The 25,584-nt window shown below is 34.8% G+C and overlaps 1 protein-coding gene across 1 annotated transcript in view; it reads left to right on the top strand.

Annotated features, from left to right (window-relative positions):
• SHOC2 (SHOC2 leucine rich repeat scaffold protein) overlaps positions 1-25,584 on the top strand; it is a 93,615-nt gene that overhangs the window by 27,572 nt on the left and 40,459 nt on the right. Inside the window, exon 2 of the mRNA XM_004087537.2 lies at positions 17,706-18,640. Coding sequence (XP_004087585.1) covers positions 17,938-18,640 — 703 coding nt within the window. The 5' untranslated portion in view covers positions 17,706-17,937. The remainder of the gene's footprint in view (positions 1-17,705; positions 18,641-25,584) is intronic.

Below are 25,584 nucleotides of genomic sequence, written 5' to 3'. Positions count from 1 at the left end.
AGCACTAGAACCACCTCAGTGAACCCCAGTGCCAGGCTGGCACCCATGGACCCAGGCACCAGGCCAGATCCCACAGAACCAGTCTCCAGACCCATCCTTGTGGACCCAGTAACTGAGGCTAGCCTACTGGAGAAGTCTAGCAGCAAGCCTGCTCGTGGACTGTGCCAGCTATGCTGTGTGGAATCTCTGGACAGGCTGACTGGTAAAGGGCTTCCTATGTTAAAGCTCCTCTTTAAAGACTGGAGAGGTGCCTACTTCTTCAAATATGCAGACACCAGTGCAAGTCCATAAGGGTCTCAAATGATCAGGGAAACGTGACACCATCAAAGGAAGAAAATAAATTTGTTGATAAATTTATAATCTAAAAAGATATAAATTGTGTCCTTAATAATGTAAATTTGGAGAGGGTGTGGAGAAGTTAGAGTTTTTGTATGTAATTGAAATTAAATTTTTATCAGTGTAACAACAGACTATTATAACTACAAGATGTCTTATATACATTGCGTGGAGAAAAACCCCTGTAAATACACAAAAGATAAAGAGAAAGCAAATAACTACCAAAAAAAAAAAAAAAAATCAAATCGCAAAGGAAAACATTAAGAGAAGATGAAAGAAGTAGAGGAGCTACAAGATAGTCAGAAAACAACAAAATGACGATGGTAAGTCTTTATCCACAATTACTTTAAATGTAAATGGATTAAGTTCTCTAATCAAAAGGCAGAGTTTTTTAAAGTATTTTTTTTTTAAAAGATCCTACAGTATTATGCCTAAAAGAGATTCATTTTAGCATTAAGGACACACACAGGCTGAAAATGAAGAAATGGAAAAAGATATTTCACGCAAATGGTAACCAGAAGAGAATAGGGGTGGCTATATTTACGTAAGATAAAATAGACTTCAAATCAAAAACTGTCGTAAGAGACAAAGTCATTATACAAGGATAAAGAAGGCAATTCATCAAGAAGATATAATAGTTGTAAATATATATACACTCAACATCAGAGCACCAAAATATTTTTTATAATGAGAAAGCCAAGATTCTAAAATCTTAACAGAAATGATAAGAACGATAGATAGTAATATAATAATAGGGACTTTTGTACCCCTGCTTTAGCAATAGATAGATTAGCCAGACAGAAAATCAATAAAGAAATAACAGACTTGAACAACATTTTAGGCCAAATGGACATAACAGACATATACAGAGCATTCCATTGAACAGTAGCAGAATATACACTCTTTTTAAGTGCACGTGCAACATTCTTTTAAGATACATTAGGTCATAAAACAAGTGTTAAGAAATTTGAGAAGATTGAAATTGTATCAAGTATTTTTTGTAAGCATAAGAGTATGAAACTAGAAATCAATAACACCAGGAGGAAAACTGGAAAATTTACAAATATGTGGAAATTAACACATTCCTGAACAACCAGTGGATCAAAGAAAAAAGGGACATTGAAAAGGTATCTCGAGACAAGAGACAGTGGAAACACAACATAGCAAAACTTATGTGAAGCAGCAAAAGCAGTTTTAAGAGGGAATTTTATGGTGATAAATGCTTACATTAAGGAAAAAGGAAGATGATCAAATGAACAACCTTACTTTGTATCTCAAAGGACTAGAACAAGCTTGTCCAGCCTGTGGGCCACATGCAGCCCAGGATGGCTTTGAATGTGACCCAATACAAACTTGTAAACTTTCTAACTTTCTTAAAACATTATGAGAGATTTTTTCATTTTTTTTTTTTTCCCCAGCTCATCAGCTGGTGTTAGTGTTAGTGTAATTTACGTGTGGCCTAAGAGAATCCTTCTTCAGTGTGGCCCAAAGAAGTCAAAAGATTGGAAACCTTGTACTAGAATCCAAACTAGACATAAAGTTATTAGAAGGAAAGGAATAATAAAGATCAGAGCAGAAATAAATAGGGACTAGAACAACTATAGAAGAGATAACGAAACCAAGAGTTGGTTTTGTGAAAAGAAACTGAATTGACAAATCTTTAGCTAGACTATGCAAAAAAAGGACTCAATTAAAATTACAAATGAAAGAGGAGCCATTACAGCTGATACAACAAAAATACGAATGAGATAATAAGAGACTACAATGAATAACTATACACAAACATATGGATAGCCTAGAAGAAATGGAAATTTTTTTCTAGAGGCGTAGAGTCTACCAATCATGAAGAAATAGAAAATCCAGTCACACCCAGTGACTGTAAGGAGACTGAATCAGTAATCAAGAACCTCCCAAAAAAGAAAAGCCTTGGACCTGAAGGCTCCACTCGTGAATTCCAACAAACCTTTAAAGAAGACATAGCATAAGTCCTAAAACTCTTCCAAAACCTTAGAGGAGGGAATACTTTCAAACTCATTTTACAAGTCTGATGTTACTGTGATACCAAAGCCAAACAAGGACACTAAAAGAAAAAAAAAAAATACAGGTCAATAATCTCTGATGAACGTAGATGCAGAAATCCTCAACAAAATACTACTAAACTGAATTCAGCAACACATTAAAAGGTTCACACACAGTGAGCAAGTGGGATTTATCCCAGGGATGCAAGGATGGTTCAGCATATGCAAGAACCAATAAATGATACACCACATTAACAGAATGAAGGACAGAAATTGTGTGATCTCTCAATAGATACAGAAAAAACATTTGACAAGATTATCATTTTGTGTTAAAAGCTCAACAAATTAGGGATAGAAGGTATGTATCTCAATACTGTAAAGGTTATATAAGCCCTCAGGTAGCTCGAAGCTTTTCCTCTTAAGATCAGGAAGAAGACAGGGATTTCTTCTCTCATCACTTCTAGTTAATAAAGTACTGTACATCTGAATCAAAGCAGTTAGACCTGAAAAAGAGATAAAAGATGTGGAAATCAATAAGGAAAAAGGAAAATTGTCTTTCTGTAGATAACATGATCTTATATGTAGGAAACCCTAAGGACTCCACCAAAAATGTTAGAATTAATAAATGAATTCAGTAAAGTTGCAAAATATAAAATTAACGTACAAAAACCAGTTGTGTTTCCATAAACTAACAATGAATAAGAAGTTAAGAAAACAATCCCCTGTATAGTAGCATAAAAATAAAAATGAATGCATTTAACAAAGGAGGTGAATGATCTACACAGAAATCGATAAAACATTCATGAAAGAAATTGAAGAAGACACATAAATGGAAAGATATCCTGTTCTTGAATTTGAAGAATTAATATTATTAAAATGTCCATACTACCCAAAGCAATCTATATATTTGATACAATAGCTATCAAAATTCCAATGATATTTTACACAGAAATAGAAAAAGCAATTCTAAAATTTGTATGTAGCCACAAAAGACTCCGAGCAGCCATAGCAAGAACAATTGTGGAAGCATCATACTACCCGATGCCTCCACAATTGTTCAAAATATACCACAAACCTAGTAATCCAAACAATGTGGTACTGGCATAAAACCAGAGATAAAGACCAGTAGAACAGAACAGAAAGCTTATACCATGTGTACAATCAGTTGATCTTTAACAAAGATGTCAAGAACACACAATGGAGATGGGATACTTTTTTCAATAAATAGTGTTGGGAAAACTGAATATCCATATGCAGAAGCATGAGCATAAAAATTTCATTCCTGTACTATATATAAAAACATGAAAATAATTACACCATGTACAAAAATCAACTCAAAATAGATTAAAGACTTAAAGAGCTAAAACTGTAAAATTACTAGAAGAAAACAAAGGGAAAAGTTTCTTGACATTGATCGGGGCAATGATTTTTTTGAATATGACCCCAAAAGCATAGGGAATAAAAGCGAAAATAGAGAAATGGTATTGCATCAACTGAATAAACTTTGGCACAGCAAAGGAAATGATCAACAGAGTGAAAAATAATTGACAGAATAGGAGAAAATATTTGCAAACCATACATTTGATAAAGGCTTAATATCCAAAATACATTTAAGAACTCAATGATACAAAAACAACCCAATTTTTAAAGATGGACAAAGGACTTGCATGGATGGTCTTCAAAAGACAACATAAAATGTACATCAGGTTTGTGAAAAAAATGCTCAACGTCATTAATCATCAGGGAAATGCAAAAACCACAATGAGATGTCACCTCACACCTGTTGGATGTCACCTCATACCTATTATCCAAAAGACAATAATAAGACTGTAAGTGTTGGCGAGGATATAGAGAGAATAAAACTCTCTTACACTGTTGTAAATTGGTACAGCCATGTACTGAAAAATAGTATGGCATTTCATAAAAAAATTAAAAAGAGAACTACCACATACGATCCATCAATCTCACTTCTTTGACTTCTTGTTATATATCTAGAGGAAATGAAATTATTATATTGTGAGATGTCTACATTCCCATGTTCATTGCAGCATTGTTTAAAATAACCAAGATATGAAATCAACCTATGTCTTAATTGATGGAGGAATACACACAGAAAATGTGACATTCAGCCTTCAAATCTAGGAAATCCTGATATTGGTGACATGATCTGATCTTGGCCCACTGCGACCTCTGCCTCCCAGGTTCAAGCGATCCTCCCACCTCAGCCTCCCAAGTAACTAGGATTGTAGCCATGTCTGGCTAATTTTTCTGTATTTTTGGTAGAGGTGGGATTTTACCATGTTGGCCAAGCTGGTCTTGAACTCCTGACTTCAAGTGATCTGCCCACCTCAGGCTCTTAAATTACTGGGATTACAGGTGTGAGCCACCACCCCTGGCCTAATAATGTCTTTTCAATTGATTAAAACTTATAGGCACAGGGCTGTTATTTTTGATTTAGAACAGACTTAAGAGGTCATCTGTAGATTGTTACAATGAAACTACTAGTTTCTCTTAAATATTGCCCTCTTTCACACTAGTTAAGGTTAATTTTTTGCCTTTTTACGTTTTGTTTTTTTCAGCTTTTAATAAAGCAGTATTTTAAGTGATTTTTTCCAGTTACATTTTTAAAATATAGACTTCACTTTTAGATAAATTTTAGGTTCATAGCAAAATTGAGTTGGAAGTACAGAGTTCCTATATATTCCCTTTTTCACCCTGCAAGCGAAGTCTTCCCCGCCACCACCGTCTTGCATCAGAGTAAGCACATTCATTATTATTGATGAACTTGCATTAACATATTATCACGGAAAGTGCATAGTTTACATTGGGTTTTTACTGTTGCAGGTTCAATGGATTTTGACAAATGTGTAATGACATATAACTATCACTATAGTATCATAGGGAGTTGCTTTACTGCCCTAAATTCCTGTGTTCCACCTATTCATCCCTCACTTCCCCAACCCCTAGCAATCACTGATTTTTTTTCAAGTTTAAGTTCCAGGATACATGTGCAGAATGTGCAGGTTTGTTACATGGGTATACATGTGCCATCATGGTTTGCTGCACTGATCAACCCGTCATCTAGGTTTTGAGCCCTGGCTGCATTAGGTGTTTGTCTTAATGCCCTCCCTCCCCTTGCCCCGCACCTCGTAACAGGCCCTGGTGTGTGTTGTTCCCCTCCCTGTGTCCACGTGTTCTCATTGTTCAGTTCCCACTTATGAGTGAGAACATGCAATGTTTGTTTTTTTGTGCCTCTGTTAGTTTGTTGAAGATGGCGGCTTCCAGCTTCATCCATGTTCCTGCAAAGGACATGAGCTCATTCTTTTTTGTGGCTGCATAGTATTCCATGGTATATATGTACCACATTTGTTTATCCAATTTGTCATTGATGGGCATTTGGGTTGGTTCCATGTCTTTGCTATTGTAAATAGTGCTGCAATAAACATATGTGTGCATGTGGCTTTATATTAGAATGATTTATACTCCTTTGGCTATATACCCAGTAATGAGATTGCTGGGTCAAATGGCATTTCTGGTTCTAGATCCTTGAGGAATCGCCACACTGTCTTCCCCAGTGGTTGAACTAATTTACATTCCCACCAGCAGTTTAAACGTGTTCCTATTTCTTCACAGCCTCGCCAGAGTCTGTTGTTTCCTGACTTTTTAATAATCACCATTCTGACTGGCGTGAGATGGTGTCTCATTGTAGTTTTGATTTGCATTTCTCTAATGATCAGAATCACTCATCTTTTTATTTTCTTCATGGTTTTATCTTTGCCAGAAAGTCTCATAGTTGGAATCATACAGTATGTATTCTCTGCAGATTGGCGTCTTTCATTTAGAAATGTGCATTTAAAATTCTTTTGTGTCTTTTTGTGGCTTGATAGCTCATTTCACTTTAGCACTCATTAATATTGTATTTTATGATGTACCACAGTTCATTCACCCATTGAAAGACATCTTGGTTGCCTCTAAGTTTGGGCAATTATAAAGCTGCCATAAACATCTGTGTACAAGTTTTTCTGTGAACATAGTTTTCATCTCATTGGGTAATACCAAGGAACATAATTGATGGATTGTATAACTTGTGTGTAGTTACAGTAAATCTTTGATATATATATATACACACACACACACACACGTATATATATATATTTTGATAGGTTTGATGTATATATATATTTAAACCTACCATCTTATGCCACATATTTGATGGATTGGGGGGAAATAGAAAACGAAATATACTTTAAAAATGGATATCTGGTGATACCTCTTCTATAGTACAAAAAGGAAAATTTTAAATTATATATAATTATTACTTTTTAATATATTTAACCTAAGTGAAGTCATCTATCTTGGTTCATTTTATTTTCTTTTTTTTTTTTTTTTTTTTTTTTTTGAGACGGAGTCTCGCTCTGTCACCCAGGTTGGAGTGCAGTGGCGCGATCTCGGCTCACTGCAAGCTCCGCCTCCCGGGTTCACGCCATTCTCCTGCCTCAGCCTCTCCGAGTAGCTGGGACTACAGGCGCCCGCCACCACGCCCGGCTAATTTTTTTTGTATTTTTAGTAGAGACGGAGTTTCACCGTGGTCTGGATCTCCTGACCTCGTGATCCGCCCGCCTCGGCCTCCCAAAGTGCTGGGATTACAAGTGTGAGCCGCTGCGCCCGGTCCATTTTATTTTCTAATTTGGCTTGTCTATAAGCACTGATTTAGTTTCCGTTGACCAAAAATTTGTTGAAAAATTACATTTTTATTCTCAATAATTTATATTCAGAAAAAGCTACTGTTTGCCTCTTTTTAAGGAAAAAAAGTCCATTGTTTTTGTGTATAATTTGTTAATGTTTATATTCCAATTTAGTGTTCACAGTATATACTATTAAGTTAAAATATTTACTTATATTAATATTAAATATTACAAATTTAATTTCCTTTTTACTAAAAGATATTGTCCTAGAATAGAAATTGAAATATTTGAATGAATTACATGTTTTATTTTCTGACACTACATTTTTTAACATGAGAGGGGCAGCATGGTTAGGGTGGCAGGGGTATATTGACTGTGGAATCAGAAGACTTGGTTATCTAGAATCATCTCATTCACTACCTAGTTATACGATAAATGTTTATGTTAGCATCAAAATAAAGGGGTAGTATCAGCTAGCTTCTTTGCAGCAGATTCTCAAGTCACTTTGAAATTAAAGTTTAAATGTTTTGTTATTTTAATATAGGTCCTAATGAACTACTGTAAAACAGGCACTGATACGGATGCTAACAATATATTTGTGAACAAGACAGACAAGGTCCCTTATCTTATGGAATGAAGTCTTACAGAGCTTACATTCTTGCAGGGAAATGGGATGTATCATAAGCAAATAAATGAAAGAGTAAAGTAATTTCATATACTAATAAATGTTATGAAGAAAATAAAACAGGGTAGATGGTCAGAGAAGGCCTTATTTAAGAGGTGAAGCTTGAGGTGAGTCCTAAATATTAATAAAAGAGTCAGCCATGCGAAGATTGGGGAAGAACATTCCAGGCAGAGGAAACAGACAAGGGCTTGAGGTAGGAGAGAAATTGATGTTTTCAAGGAACAGTAAGAGCAGTGTGACTGGGGAATAGTAAGCCAATGAGAGATTGGTAAGAGATAAGATTGAAGAGACAGGCAGGGAAACCTTTTCCTAAAATATGTTAATTTTGAGATTTAATGGGGCAACTCTAAGATGTCTTTTCTTTACCTAGTATTTGAAAAATTAGCCATTTCTGGTCCTCTGTAACATTTTGTGCTGCATACAGTGGAAAGCCATTAGTGAATTTGAGAAGAGTAATATGAACTGTTTGGATAAAAAGTGCTTTGTTCACTTTTTGGAGAATGGATTTAAAGTATGTGGGAATCAGCAGGCCAAGGTGGGAGACAGGGTAGTTCAAGAAAGAGACGATGAGAGCTTGGAGTACAGTGAAGGCAATGAATGTGGAGAGTAGACGATTTGTGATTCATTTTGACTAAAGTCCACCATATTTGCCAAAGGTTTGGATATGGGAAATTAAGGAAGGAGGAATAGGAATAACTCTTAAGTTTCTTAAGTTTCTTGCTTAACTGAATGTTGTCTTTTACTGAAATGGAGCAGTTTGGGATAAAGATCCGATTTTGGAAGGAAATCAAGTCTGATGCAAATGAGGTAGGAGGTTTTTAGTGAGATTGGGGGGAAAATCTATTGATTATCTCAGTTCAGTTTAAAAGACATTTATTGAGGTCTCTGTATGCAGAGTTTTGTGTAGACTCATTAACTGCTGACTTAATAAATTCACACTTGCGATATCATGTGTGGGACATCTGTTAACCTGTAGTGTGAAAGGGAACTTCAGGGGGGACATAGAATCTTTTAACCAAGAAATACATAATGTGACTTTATGTCATTGCTCTGTTTTCTATAATTTTTGTTTCAACCAAAATATTATAATTTCTTTTTTACTAAAGCACATTGTTCTAGAGTAGAAATTGAAATATGAGACTTAATTACATGTTTTATTTTCTGATATTACAATGTTCTTTCAACACTGAACAAAGTTCCTGTTCTCATGGAAGAGTTAGGAGGAAGGAAGGGTATAAAGACATAAGGAACAATTAAGCAAATAAAATAATTTTAGATAATTTAAAGGTCATTGTCATCAAAATTGGAAGAAATGACAGAGTTGTAAATGATGGAAACTTTATTAAAATATATGCTTTTTAAGTACATGGGTCACACAACCCAAATATATGGCTATGTGTGGGTAGCACATGCACCGACACATGTAGAGAATTAAAGTATAGACTTTGCAGAGTCACCTGTAATAGCTTCCTCTGCTATCTGTATGTGCCTAATTGCCGGAAATGACTCCTGTGGATCCAACAGGTTTTTTACATTTCACGTCTGTTTTTTTTTTTTTTTTTGAGACGGAGTTTCGCTCTTGTCACCCAGGCTGGAGTGCAATGGTGCTCACCGCACTCTGCCTGGAGTGCCTGGAGTCTCGGCTCACTGCAACCTCCGCCTCCCGGGTTCAAGTGATTCTCCTGCTTGGTCTCCTGAGTAGCTGGGATTACAGGTGCGCGCCAGCACACCTGGCTAATTTTTTTGGTATTATTAGTAGAGACTGGGTTTCACCATGTTGGCCAGGCTGGTCTCAAACTCCTGACTATATTTCATACCTTAAGACCACTCTGCTTCTTTGGATATAACTGCTTGCAATTCTGCTGCTTTGCCTAATGTCCTGTGTGATACTTTGCTGCTTTTTAAAAAACCTTTGTTTTTCACAGCAGTGCTTCTTGTGCTTCTTGTCCTAAAATATGTTGAAATTGTGGAATAAAAAGTTTAAGACTTTTCCAGTTTGAAAACTGTTCTTACATGTTAAAAAATGATAGTCTTGTATAAAATGAATGTTTTAAATCTTACATTTATCTTGATCTGCTTGGGTTTAGATTGTCTGCTTCCATTACCTTATATAATCATTATGTATTTCATGTTTATCAGAAATAAAAGAAAAAATAAATGATTGGGCCCTAAGAAAAATCCTTTTGTTTTTTTTAGTAACAAAGTATTCCTTGTAATGTTTCTTTTAATATATTGCCAGTGAAATATCTCGTAAGTAGTTTCTTCTTATAAGAAAGTTAGATATATTTGTAGCCTCTTTAATTGAAAGAAAAGGTTTTAGTTGACCTGCAGAATTAGACATCAGGGTACCTTTTCTGGTGAACCTGGAGCTTTGTTCAGAGATCAAGAAAACAAGCTCTTTATTGGACATTTGCCCTAATCATTAACTTGATAGGTATTTTCTTTCTATAATTTGCTGATCTTTGTATTTAAGTTTGGAAATAGCAATATTAATAAATGGGTACCTTTGGTTGTAGTATTGTTCCATGCTTTCATGCCATTTAAATGGTTCAAGATAAAATATGTTATTGTAGTCAGCAAGATTGGTTAGAATAGTGCCCTGAATATCAATAGCTCTGTATTCTAGTTTCAGCAACTCAGTGACTCCAATATGTGCTTGAGTAAATCAGCTCATTTCTTTACTTCTCAAATTCTTAGGACTGTTGTGATTGAAAGCTTATTGCTTTGTTTTGCCATAATTTACTGTCTTTTTAGCTTTTTAATGCTCGTCTGTTATGACTCTTTGACTTAATTGAACATCGTTTTTTACCTGGTGTGTATAATGCCGCATGTGTATGTTTGTAGATAAATGTAAATTCTCCTGCAGGAAGAATATCAGATTCTTAATCAGTAAGACCCCCCACCCCCTACACACAATTTCCAAGTCACTCTTCCAGTTCCTTGATCACTCCCTTTTCCTCTAATTGTCTAAGAAACTAATGGCTTATTAGGTTCACTTTTTTCTCCTTACCAGCCCAAACTGTACTGTCTTGTCCCTTATTTTTCTACCACACTTGCCCTGTGAATCCCCTCAACTTTAAATTAATTTAGGAATACAATTTGGATTGCCAAATACAGTTTTGGAGATGGATGCCACTACAAATTAATGATACCAAAATTTATCAGACTCCGCAATTTTATTTATCTCTGGTCTATGTCCTCATCCATTCCTTTTTACTCCTTTCATCAACCCCTTAGCAAACTTTGCCTTTCTTGTTCTCAACAAATTAATTTGCTTCTGTTTCACCAAACAAATATGATTCTGTATGCAACTGGAGATGATAATCCCACTTAACTCTCTCTTATTCCTCCTCCCTTCAAACAAACTTGTCTGTAGCTGAATCCTTTCTCATTTTTTAACCGTAAGGAAAAAAGATCCTTCTTCTCTAAGGCTAAGTTTTCTGCCAGTATGCTACGTATTTTTGACTACTCCTTCCTTCTAAAATTTAAATAGATGAATTGGCTGCTGCTTTGACAATACCCTTTCCTAGTTTATGTGTACTTCTATTTCTCTTTGAGGCCTTTGTCTTCCATCCATTTCTTTTTTTTTTTTTTTTAGACGGAGTCTTGCTCTGTTGCCAGGCTGGAGTGCAGTGGTGCGATTTTGGCTCACTGCAACCTCTGCCTCCCGGTTCAAGTGATTCTTCTGCCTCAGCCTCCTGAGTAGCTGGGACTACAGGTGTGCACCACCACGCCCAGCTAATTTCTGTATTTTTAGTAGAGACGGGGTTTCACCATGTTGGCCAGGATGGTCTCGATCTCCTGACCTTGTGATCTGTCTGCCTCGGCCTCCCAAGATGCTGGGATTACAGGCGTGACCCACTGCACTTGGCCCATCCATGCATTTCTAAATATTTATCTTCCCCAGAGTACCAGTATCATCTTCTGCATGCATTTTGTGGATAGTCTCATCTGAAACCTTTGCTGTTGACACCAAAGCTGTATCTTTATTTCTAGCCCAGACCTCCTTCCTCTATTCTAAAATCACATTTTCAAGTATGGACTAGATTAGAATCTCAGTATAAATTTGTTCAAAATTTTACTAATTTTCTTTTTTCTGTGTTCCCTGTCTTGAATAATCATGCTGCCTCCACCTGATTTAAGCCGGCAACTCAGACATTAACCCTGAATCCCTTCCTTCTCCCTACTCCTGTTCATCCCCAACTGCTTTCTGTCTCTAGAATTATTCCTATATTTTCCTAGTACCTTTGTAGTTTAAACCAATTGTTCTCAAGTACATCAGACCTAATATCCCATTTATGCAACATTCTGTAACACTTCCTTACTCTTCTAAAATGATAGTAACCTACATTATTTTAAAAAATCTATGTAATTTCTTAAAGGAGATATATAAGAAAAATATTGTACATTTTATATGTTATGTAAATGCTTAGGCACAATGACATTAGAAAAAAATGAAGAATGTATTATGCATTTTATGTTTCAGTATTTAAGTGTTCAGACACAATGCCAGAAAGCAATGAAGAGCAAAAGTTTGTACATATGTCCTCATGAATGTGGTTGTTAGAAGTGCAAACTGATACAGACATGTTATATTTGTGACTCGGATACCAAGATTAGTATGAGTATCAGTGATCATCAGAAATAACAAATAAGTCTTAAAGAATAGTGCAAAAATATTGCAGTTTTTGTGTAAAATGGAATTAGATTCTAGGTGCTCAAAATTATAAACAGGTATTTCACCTAGTTATATATCTGATAGGTATTCGAAGGTTGTACAGTATGCAAGGATAGTTCTCATCTCCAGACCTGGCCCATTAAATGCCAGTAGCATTTCTCTAAACATTGAGACAACCTAAAGTGAACCTACAAAATTCCAAAGTACTGTAGCTAAAAATAGTTAGATTGTACCTTTATCATGTTTGGCATGGACTGTTGCAGTGGCTTCCAAATTTGGCTGTACATAGAATCACCTGGAAAACTCTTTAAACATAGAGCTTACTGTTCCCTACCACAGATATTTATTTTGTTAGCATTCTTGGATTAGGGGTTAGGATTTCTAAGCTCGCCAGATGATTCTTGCTGAAAATGTCTGGCAATGATTGAACATTAGGGAATTCTTGCTGAAAATGTCTGGCACTGATTAAACACGAAATTATTATTGCTTTTTAAATTTTCTGCCTTCCTTCTGAAGTCCTGACTGTTTACAATCATTGTAAACATTGTCAGGTAAATTTTGTTAAAATATGACTGTAATCATAGCCTCTTCTCCTTCAGGGGTCCTTTATTGGCTTTTTATATTTACTCTTGGCAGCCCCTAAGAGTACACTGCTGGAACATTAGAGTTGAAAGAATCATGATGTCTGCATGATAAAGTCCAAATTACTAAATTTGAATAACCAGCCTTTCCAAATTTGGCAGCCTACATTTTTTACTTCTTGTGTCCAATTTGCATAAAAATATAGTTCCTGAAAGGAATGATTTAAAACCTGACACTGACTTATGACAGGGCTTGGGAAACTATGGCCTGATGGCCAAATCCAGTTTGAGGTCTGTTTCTGGTAAAGTTTTATTGAAACACAGCCACTCTTACTCATTTGCATATTGTCTACTTTTATGCTAAACTGACAGAATTGAGTACCTGCAGCAGAAAGCAGTCTGTCTTGCAAAGCCTCAAGTATTTAATATCGGGCCCTTTATAGAAAAAGTTTGCTCACCCTTGACTTAGAAGCTATTAGAAGCCTAAATGAATTGTAATCACCACCCTCATATAATCATGATTTGGATGTTTTATCTCTGAAATCCAACATGGGATGGGGAAAGAATATATCTGGGCTTTTGAGTCCTGACCAGGCTGACCTGGTTTTGAATTTTTCCTTAGTTACTTGGTAGGTATCTGACTTTGGTGCCTCAGTTTTCTCATCTGTAAATTGGGACTAGAGGAATTCTTCTACTTAGGAATTTGAAATTCAGAGTTTTCATAATTTGGAATATAGTTATATACCAGAGAAAAATGGTATCAACTCAGAGCTCCACTAAGTTTGTACTTTTTATTTGGTTTTGTTTTTGAGGAATCTCTCTCTGTCGCCCAGGCTGGAGTGCAGCGGCCCAATCTCAGCCCACTGCAACCACTGCCTCTTTGGTTCAAGCGACTCTCCTGCTTCAGCCTCCCGACTAGCTGGGATTACAGGTGCCCGCCACCATGCCCGGCTAATTTTTGTATTTTTTAGTAGAGACGGTGTTTCACCATGTTGGTCAGGCTGGTCTCGAACTCCTGACCTTAAGCGATGCGCCTGCCTCAGCCTCCCAAAGTGCTAGGATTACAGACGTGAACCAACCACCACGCCCGGCCAAATTTTTAGTGTTTTTGTTTGGGGTCACTAATGGTTAAATGTATTCAAGGGAGCTAACATGTCAAGTGCTTCATATGCGGTAGTTATTAGGTGGAGGTGAATAAAAGAGTCCTCTGGGGTAGTAAAGATCCCAGTATAAAAACCTCCTTGCCAGCCTCAGCTTAATTATTGATGCAATTTTATGCTTTTATCACTAGATTTCGAGCATTTTGAGACTGGGTACTGCGTATTCTTTTACCTAAGTGAGTACAAGATTCAAATTGTGTGCAAATATAGCCTTCCCCCAAAACATAGTGGAGTTGAAGTGATTAAAAAACAACTATTAAATAAATAACTTATTTCCAAGAAACATGAAAGATTAATCTCAATATGTCTTCTTTTTTTTTTTTGAGATGGAGTCTTGCTCTGTCGCCCAGGCTGGAGTGCAGTGGCGCAGTCTCGGCTCACTGCAAGCTCCGCCTCCCAGGTTCATGCCATTCTCCTGCCTCAGCCTCTCCGAGTAGCTGGGACTACAGGCGCCCGCCACCACGCCCGGCTGATTTTTTGTATTTTTAGTAGAGACGGGGTTTCACTGTGGTCTCGATCTCCTGACCTCGTGATCCGCCCGCCTCGGTCCCCCAAAGTGCTGGGATTACAAGCGTGAGCCACCGCGCCCGGCCAATATGTCTTCTTATCTAAAACATTTGACAGTGTCATCTGATTCAGGTCTGAACTAGATCCAGAACTTAATTTTTGACTGTCAGATAATTTGTTAGTTCTCTTGGCCAAAAATATTTTTACTGGATGTGAAAAATTTTCAGTTAATAGCTAAGTCTGGCTGGTTAATTAATTCCCTTAAGTAAAGGATAGTGATTTTGTCAAGGTCAAAAGCTTTATTCTCTGACTAATTATATTTCTTATGAGCTATTGTTGAAATATATATATCAGCAAATCTCATTAGGTACAAGAGCTACAGGATGAGTTTGTGGGTCACTAGTTCAAATTCATCACCACTGCAGTAAACCCATCAGACAGTTCAAGTATCAGTCTGAATTTCAGATACAGTGGATAGTATTATGGATTATGGGAAGTCCTTTTAGATTTCAATGGGAACTTTATTAATAACTTATATTTTCATTAATACAGTTTCTTTCTTGACCCACCCATTACCTTCAACCTTCATTGTTTTTTAATTATATTTGAAAAATATAATATTAAATATACTGGTGTTCAGATCTTACATTTGGTCGTATCATGTATTTCCCAAACTTGATAAGCTTTTGCTGAGGCATTTATTTTTATAAAATACCTAGACCCCCTCTCCCTAAAATTTTGATTCAGTGATTTGTGATGGAGCCTGGGAATTTGTATTTTTAAACAAATATGTCAGGTCATGTATTTTCTTTTTTCGTTTTTATCATTAGAGAAGTTTACTTTACAAAAAATTAGCTGGGCGCAGTGGCGGGCGCCCGTAGTCCCAGCTACTCGGGAGGCTGAGGCGGGAGAATGGCGTGAACCCGGGAGGCGGAGCTTGCAGTGAGCCGAGATTGCGCCACTGCACTCCAGCCTGGGCGACAGAGCGAGACTCCGTCTCAAAAAAAAAAAAAAAAAGAAAAGTTTACTTTTTATTTCTTTCCAAGTTTTCTTACCTTTTAATAGGGATAGTTTCGTTCTATCCTCTGTACTTAATATATGTGATTTTACACCTTATATATCTCATTTGATCCTTATATAGGAGGTGTCCTTCTAAATTTAGGATATATATATCTTGCTAAATAGAAACTTGATTTCCAGAAACTTGATATAATGACATTTCTTAAATACAAATTGATAAGCAATGCCTGTAACCCTTTAGCTATGCATACTTTCCATTATTCACAGTTGTATGGTTTTAGTAAATGTACTTTCATATTGGCTTATCAGCATTATTTTCTGAATCAGTATCTCTAGAGTTTTTCTTTCTCTCCATTGTAGTGCAAAATAATTTTTTTCTTTTTTTTGAAAGGGGTGAGTAGTAATAGAGCTCTCTTGGTGTGCTAGCAAATAATGAAATATTTGTTTAATTGTAGAATCTTATATACCAGTAAAGTTCATACTGTGCAGTTTCAAATTTACAGACTATTCATCCTCTACCCGAGTTCCTGTTATTTCTGCACATTTGACCATTTGCTTCAGCAAAGTGATACATTTTCAGTGTCCTGTGCAAACTAAGCTCCACTCCCTATTCTAGGCAAAACTTTCTTTTTCATGCCACCCATCCGTAATGCTTTGCCACCTCTCCTTTACTTGCTTGAACACAACCCATTATCCAGGACTAGTTAGCCTAAGTCCTGTATGCTTTTCTCAACCATTCTCACTGATACAAATTTTCTCAAAAGTCCTATAGCATATGCCACTTGCCTAAGGATTTAATAATATACTGTTTTATCAATTACTTGTTATATGTGAGTGTTTTGGCTGTCTAATTAAACTACAAGCTTGTATATAGAGTGGGGTTCACATCCTGTAAAAATAAATTATTAGCAGAATCCTTAGCACTTAACATTATCACATCCTTTTGGTAGTCTGACAAAATCCTAATAACTGTTTTAACCTCTTAAGCTAGTCAGGTAAGAAGTTACTTTATCTTTAATCCCCAGTACCAAATAATTACCAGTTAGTTAAATAGAGTCAACAATAGAGTCACAAAATAAGAATTACTAATTTTAAATTTCAAAATGTTTAAGGAGGACTGATTCCTTCCATAAATACTTTACTAATCTTTTTGTCCTTTGCCAATCTTTTCGGCCTGTCATTTTACCAGCAGACTTTCTGCTTTTAAGAACCCTGTGACATTGATCTTTCTCACTTTTTCAGTCCCTAGAATATACACATCATTGGACATTGCCCTTTGTCACTGGTTTTCAAAGGTGATCCCCAGATCTACCTCCATCAGAATCATGTAGAGTGCTTATTAAAGTACAGATTATTAATGCCCCTTTCCCTCAACTGTGCTGTGTTTCATACATATTTCACTTTGTTCATTTTTTTTCTTTTGCCAGACTGCTCTCCCTTCTGTCGTCACCACCACTAAAATCCTTTCTGTTATCTAAAGCGATCTGCGAATTAATTGTAGATAGAACTGTTTTAGTGTAGTGGGTTAGGAATATAGGCTGTGAGCACATACTACTTAATTTGGAATGTTGACTCCGTCATGTTTCCAAGATCTCAAAGTTAGTTACTGAAAAATATTTCTGTGCTTTAGTGTTTCTTTGTATAAAATGGGGATAACAATGTATCTCATAGGGCTGTTGTATGTGTTATATTGATACATGTGAATTCCTCAGAATAATGCTAGTACATAGAAAGCACTTAATAAATATTAAGCTTATTGTTGTGGTTTCTTCCACTTTTTAGCTCTTACAAAATTTTCTACTAAAGTAACTTACATTCTTACCTCTTCCTATTAGATTGCAAGTTTCTTGAAGGTAGAGCCAGCCTTATTAAGCTGTGTAGTTTTAAATGGATTTTTACATATAAAGGATGTTCATAAATATTTAAGAATGAAATCATAGGAAAATGGCAAACTCTAATAAGATTGTTTTTCAGAGCCTATTTACTTAATATAAATTATCTAAAGTAATTTAATACTCTCTATATTATATTTCAGGAACTAATGAATCATTGATTGACCAGCACTGTTTTACCAGTTGGAATGAATGACCAGAAATGGGCATAGCGCTTTTAGATCCAACATGTAACAGATGGATGTTACTCCATGCTGATTACTTCTTCAAGCCAGTACTTTTTTGATTGTGTAGGATCTTTGTCTCTTCATCTTTGAATTCAATTACTGGAAAATAAAAGGAGTTCATGTAGTTTTTGTCCAGGCTTGAGTCACCATGAGTAGTAGTTTAGGAAAAGAAAAAGACTCTAAAGAAAAAGATCCCAAAGTACCAACAGCCAAGGAAAGAGAAAAGGAGGCAAAAGCCTCTGGAGGTTTTGGGAAGGAGAGCAAAGAAAAAGAACCTAAGACCAAAGGGAAAGATGCCAAAGATGGAAAGAAGGACTCCAGTGCTGCCCAACCAGGGGTGGCATTTTCAGTTGACAATACGATCAAACGGCCAAACCCAGCACCTGGGACTAGAAAAAAATCCAGCAATGCAGAGGTGATTAAAGAGCTCAACAAATGCCGGGAAGAGAATTCAATGCGTTTGGACTTATCCAAGAGATCTATACACATATTGCCATCATCAATCAAAGAGTTGACTCAATTAACAGAACTTTATTTATACAGTAACAAATTGCAGTCCCTCCCAGCAGAGGTGGGATGTTTAGTAAATCTCATGACACTGGCTCTAAGTGAAAATTCACTTACCAGTTTGCCTGACTCTCTTGATAACTTGAAGAAGCTGCGGATGCTTGATTTACGGCATAATAAACTGAGAGAAATTCCTTCAGTGGTGTATAGGCTGGATTCTCTCACCACTCTTTACCTTCGCTTTAATCGTATAACTACTGTGGAAAAGGACATCAAAAACTTGTCAAAACTCAGCATGCTTAGCATTCGAGAGAACAAAATTAAACAACTACCTGCTGAAATTGGTAAGAGGCCTTGGATTATTATTATTTGTAGTATTTGTTATGCTAAATAATTTTGAGTGCTTTTTCATATCAAAAAATGCCTGATACTTGCCTAAAAACAGCTTATTTTTAAATTACAACTTTTTTATGGTTTACTTTATTCCATTTTCAGCACTGTTAATAGTACACGGCTTGAAATTGTTTCATAGACTTAAAAAGTGAGTTAGAAAATAGATACAATTAGATCTTTCCCACACAAACCTAATCTTTAACTTTCATTGGAGAATAAGTAAATTTAAAGAAGAAAAGATGTTTGCCTAATTTTCAAGTTGTTGCTACCTGTTTTTAAACTATCTGTTGATACAATTTTATTAGATATATGAAAACTACATTTTCTCATTCTGTGACTTTTCCATCTTTATCTGAAAGATGTTTAAATTCACATCACTTTCTACCTAATTTACCACAAAAGTTTGACAAATCAGAGCCTTACAAAAGAGGAGTGTCATAAGAAAATAGAAAAAAAATTGTGTCTTGAAAGTACTTACATGTTTATTAAAAATAACACAAGAATTTAGAAGGGTAGAAGAAACGTCACCTGTGGTAAATGCAGCACTGTTAGCATTTTGGTAATTTTCATTCCAGTCTTTCACATAAAGCTAACTTGTACTAAAACAAAGAAAATGTTTTTTAAAGGCTGGTAGTAGGAGAAAAAAATAGGGAATATAAACATGTGAACATGTCAGTAAAAAATTAAAAATTAGTTCTGGCATTTTTAATTATGGAAAAACATTCTGAAACATTTGGAATATAGTAATCCATTGACATCAGTTTTGAAAAATTGATAAAGGTATTGCCTTTATGGGCCCTTTTTATAAGATTTGTAAAAATTGTCATAAAATGTTGATTATGAAGCTTTTTAAAGGATGTTTTCTTTTTGTATTAAAGGCAATTTATTTTATTCTGAGAAAAAGATTATACTGTTGCTTTCAGCATTGGTCTTATAATGAGTGATAAACTTTCTGATTTTTAGGCTTTGCAGCTTTTCAAAGATATGATATTCTGTGGGTGTTTTAATATTTTGTTTAGCGTTGAAAAGAAGATGTGGTTTAAATTTTAGGTATGACTTGTTACATTTAACTAGACAATCCAAATATTAATTAAATTCTGGTTTATTGTGTTTAGAAAATTTATGATAGGTTTCTCAAGTAATGTACTGTAAAGTATGACTTACTCACGAGATATTAAAATATTCCCAGGAATTTCTGGGTGAAAATGTTCCATTCCATGTCTTCAGATAGGAATGTGGTTGTTGAATGACTTGTTTTAGTGTCATATTTAGTCAAAATTTGACCTGCATGTTATGGCTCATTGTGGAATAGAGTTATAGGCAATTGGAGAAATAAATGCTGAATTTCTACATAGAAATATAAAAGTTATTTCCTGTCTTTGTTCTTGTTGTTTTGTGTGTGTGTTACACTCAGTCCTAAAAGTCTAGCTTCAATTCACAAGTCTCTAAGGACTTTTTCCATAGCAATGCTATCAAATTACCTAGGAATTAAGAACATACATATATGTTCTTGAGCATATAGATAGCATTTTTACTAAAAAGTGAATGTATCTTTTAAAATTGGCATATTTTAAGTAATTATGTGCTTATATTTGTGGCTACCTAATCTTTTGACTTTTATTCCTAAATTTTAAAAACAGCCATTGAATTTGTTAATGGGCTCCTTCCCATCATTAGTGACATTACTAAAGTTTGTGTTTTTGTAATTGCTGTACTTCTGTAAAAATGGTACTATCATAAATGTTGCTTATTTCATTCTAAGCAGGGCATCAGAAAGTAAACTGCTTTTAAAAATATAATTTAATGTTTTTCATAAGAAATTATGATTTATAAAGTTTAACTTAGATACATGGATCTGGGGCAAACATGCAGAAGTCTGGGTCATCTGTTTATAGGGAACAAGAAAATAAAGGTTAGTAAAAATAACATCATAATAATAAGAATGGCTGTTGTTTGAGCACATGAATCATAATACTATACATTGTTCTGTCTGTGTATACTTTAAATATACTATCTTATATCCTTACAGTAACCCAATGAAATAGGTATTTTCCCCATGCTACTGAAGAAGGAACTGACACTGTAGAAAAATTAGGTAATTTACTGAAGATCATGCTTCTAGGTTGGCAGAGTCAGAATTTGAAATGTAAGTCTTGGTCTTTCCACTGTACTCTCCCCACAATCTAGAAAAGTGGGTACCACCCCCATGGATTTTGATTCTCTGGTAGGTCCAGGGTCTGTACTTTTAAAGAGCAGCCTGTGTTATTTTATGTGCAACTGCAGTTGAAAGTCATTGCACAAGATTGCGGGGGAGGATTGGGTTTAACAGTTTAATTATAATATAATTCACATACCATACAATTTACACATTAAAAATAAACAATTCAGTGGTTTTTAGAATATTCAGATTTATGTAAGCATCAGAGATAATGTTAGAACATTTTTAATACCTCCAAAAGAAACTCTGAACCCTTAAGCAATCACTCCTAATTTCTCCTAACTCATTAACCCTAGGCAAACACTAATCTTACTTTCTGTCTCTATAGATTAGTGTTTTCTGGATGTTTCCTATAAACAGAATCATATAATACGTGGTCTCTTATGACAGGTTTCTTTTAATCTGCATATTTTCAAGTCTCATCAAGGTTGTAGCATGTATCAGTACTTCATTCCTTTTTATTGCTGAATAATATTTCATTATATGAGTATACCACATTTTATTTATCCATTTATCAGTTGTCAGACATTTGGGTTGTTTGTGCTTTCTGACTGTTATGAGTATAGTTCTGTATTTGTGTACAAGTTTTTGTGTGGACATTTGTTTTCACTTCTTTTGAGTATATACCTAGTAGAATTGTTGAGTCATATGATAACTCTATGTTTAACCTTTTTGAGGGACTACTAGTCTGTTTTCCAAAGGGACTGCAACATTTTACATTCCCTCCAGCAGTGTTTGAGGGTTTCAATTTCTCTGCATCCTCAGTGTCCTTGTTATTATCTGTCTTTTCTTATTATAACCATTCTATGGTGTGAATTGGTATCTCATTGTAGTTTTGATTTGCAGTTTCCTGATCACTATGTATTTGTTTTTAATTCTTGAGAGCTATCTTTTATTATAACGGAAAGACAGAAATAGTTATTTTCTGTGATGTAGATCTTGCTTTAATGGGTTTTTAATTTAAAAGAAGTTCTGAGCTCCTTGGAGAATGTTTATAAAATAAGACCTGTGCTCAATGATCAAGTAAAATGGAAATTTGACATTTTTTAAAGTGTTAAACACCTTTAATATAATTTGACTTACTGCAGAAACCCATAACAGGGAATTTTTAATTCAAAATATATGCTAATTATAATTTCGTTAAACTTTCATTTATGCATATTAGAGCTACATTATTTATAAATATATATTAAATTTATATTAGATGCTTATTCTTCATTGTTTGAATAAATATATCACTTTAAATCATGCCATCCAGTTTGTATTCATCAGTATATTTGAGGAATATAAGTTTTTAGCTGGGCACTGTGACTCACACCTCAAATCCCAACTACCGGGAAGACTGAGGCAGGAGGATCCTTGAGCCCAGGAGTTGGCTGGGCAGTCAGCTATGATTGCGCCACCGCACTTCAGCCTGGGCAACAGAGCTAGACCCTATCTCTAAAAAATAAAAATAATTTTTTTAAAATTAGGAGTTTTCGAAATAGAGCCTACTACTTAGTTTAAATAATATAATTAGAATTTAACCAGTACACAAGGTTGGGCTATGCTGTTGCCTTGATAAGAAAAAAATACTGAAATTAGAACATTTATCCTTTTAAGCATTAATGGCATTTTTATTAATGTAATGTGATTTCATACCAGTGATACTTACTCACATGGGTAAAGATTGGCAGAAAACAGTAAAAAGATACTGGAACAGACTGTTCAGAGCCAGAGATAATATATCAGAAAGTAGCTAAGAAAACTTTTCATTTGGTAATGTTCATTTACTTTTCTTCTTTTGTATGTTAAGGCATAGACAAAGTAAATGTCCCCTCTTTTTGGGTTAAGTAGACAAATTGAAACCTTAGTCATTGCTTTCTTTTATAGATCAGTGTTCCGTTCTTCCTGTCATTTCTTCTTTCTCCATTTCTAATCTTGAAAAAGACTCTTCACTCTACACAAAGACAGTCAAGAACCCATATTTTCAGAGGGACAACAGGAAATAAGCACTTTTTTACCTCTTTTCCCAACTGATTGGTTCCTTTGAGTTTCCTGTTAAAAGATGTGCTTTTGTACATTCTCTGTTTATGAGTGGATTAGAGCAGGGGCCACCAGATAGACAGTTTGTATAATGAATCTATTTATTCAGGCAGCTCTAGACAGTGAAGTTTTAAAGGATTTTATTTTTCTGGGAAGGAAATTGTTGATCATTGAAACCAGATATAAACTTCATTTTGTATTTTGCTAATATTCCTGTGATTTCTTTTCTCTCTGAATTGTGTGTTTAGGATTTCTTCTCTTTCTTTAAAGTTTCCCTTATTTATTATTCTTTATAAAAAGAGAAGTTGGAGTATTTTTAAAAATGTGTTTTACCTACATTGTAGGTTCAATAAAATGCTACATATTTATGTAGTATACAATTTCATGTGGGTCTAGTTGTCAAAATAACCTTTTTTGCTTAGGAAAATTATCTAATATATTAAAGTATATGCTTTTTGAGAACCCAGATCATTTTCTTCATTTACAAAGCAATTCTCACAGCATTCATATGTATGAGAGATAATAATTGTTCCTATTTGTGGTTTACAATGTGATGTTTCCATACATGTATACAATGTGTGATAATCAAATCATGGTAATTAGCATATCTATCACCTCAGACATTTATCATTGCTTTTCATTGGACACATTCAAAATCCTCCCTACTAGCTATTTGAAAATATACAATAAATTGTTCGCTAAAGTCACCCGACAGTGTTACAGAACAATAGAATTTAGAACAGATAGAATTCCTCCTAGCTGTAGTTTTGTGTCCATTAACCAACCTATCCCCATCCCGCTGCTCCCCAACCCCCACCACCCTTCTCAGCCTCTAGTAACCACTATTCTACTCACTACTTCTTTGAGATCAACTTTTTTTAGCATGAGAGAAAATGCAGTATTTATATTTCTATGCCTGGCTCATTTCATTTAACATAATGTCCTTCAGGCTCATTCATGTTGCTGTGAATGACAGAATTTTATTCTTTTTTTGGCCAAATAGCATTTCATTGTGTATATATACCACATTTTCTTTCTTCATCTGTTGTTAGAGGTTGATTCCATATCTTGGCTATTGTGAATAGTGTTGTAATAAATAAGAGAGTGAAGATATCTCTTTGATATACTGATTTCCTTTCCTTTGGATATATACCCAGTAGTCGGATTATTTGGTCATGTGATAGGTTTTTGTTTAGTTTTTTGAGTAACCTTCATACTGTTTTCCATAGTGGCTGTATCAATTTATGGTACACCCACCAACAGTGTATAAGAGTTCTTCTTTTTCTGTATTCTTACCAGTATCTGTTTTTGTTGTTCTTGTGATGTTTTTTTTTTTTTTTTTGTCATTTTGATGATAGCCATTCCAATAGGGTTGAGATACCTTCTCATTGTACTTTCGATTTTCATTTCTCTGATGATTAGTGATGTTGAGCATTTTTTCATACACCTTTTGGCCATTTATATATCTTGAGAAATGTCTATTTAGATTGCCCATTTTTAAATCATATAATAATGATTATTGTTTTGCTATTGAGTTCTTGTATATTAATCTATTGTCAGATGAGTAGTTTGCATATATTTTCTTTCATTCTGCAGGTTGTCTCTTCAGTCTTTGTTTCCTTTGCTCTGCAGAAGTTTTTACTTTGAAATAATTCCATTTGTCTATTTTTGCTTGGGTTTGCCCTACTTTTGAGGTTTTACCCATAAAATCTTTGCCCAGACCATTGTCCTGAAGTTCCCCTATGTTTCTTCTAGTAGTTTTATATATTTGGTTTTTGACATTTAAGTCTTCAATTCATTCTGAGTTAGTTTTTTGTATATAGTGAGAGATAGGAGTCTAGTTTCATTCTTCTGCATATATATATATATATATATATCCAGCTTTCTCAGCACCATTTCTTGAAGGGTCTGTCCTTTCTTCAATGTATATTCTTGGCTCCTTTATCAAGTATCAGTTGGCTGTAAATATGTGGATTTATTTCTGGGTTCTCTACTCTGTCCCATTGATCTATTGTCTTTTTATGCCAGTACTGTGCATTTTGGTTACTCTAACTTTGTGTATACTTTGAGGTCAGGTAGTGTGATGCCTGCAGTTTTGTCCTTTTTGCTCAGTATTGCTTTGGCTATTTAGAGTCTTCTATGGTTTCACATGAACGTTAGGATTTTTTTTTTTTTTTTTTTAAGAATGTCATTGGCATTTTGATAGAGATTGCATTGAATCTGTAGATCACTTTGGATAGTGTGGATATTGTAACAATATTAATCCTTTTAATTCATGAGCATGGAATGTCTTTCCATTTTTTGGTCCCTTTGAATTTCTTTCATTGTTTTACAGTTTTCATCATAGAGCTTTTTCACCTCCTTAAATTTACATTTAAGAATCAGCATTTTTAAAATTACCTATTTGACTCAGTAACATTTATTGAAAACAAAATCAGTTTCTTACTATTCTGCAATATGGAGGTGTTATATTTTATCATAAGTCAAATGACTTACATATAACCAACATATACATGTGTATATAATTAATGTCTATATATAAACATATTGAACGGAGTCGGCAACTTTTTCAAAAAGTTGACCTTAGAGATTTAGTTTAACTCCTATTATGTAATTTTTCTGTGAATTTTTTAGACATTAAGTGGTAGGCTT

This window comes from Nomascus leucogenys, chromosome 3 (genome assembly GCF_006542625.1).
Source record: "Nomascus leucogenys isolate Asia chromosome 3, Asia_NLE_v1, whole genome shotgun sequence".
Classification (NCBI taxonomy): domain Eukaryota; kingdom Metazoa; phylum Chordata; class Mammalia; order Primates; family Hylobatidae; genus Nomascus; species Nomascus leucogenys.
This window is presented reverse-complemented; position numbering and strand designations above follow the sequence as displayed.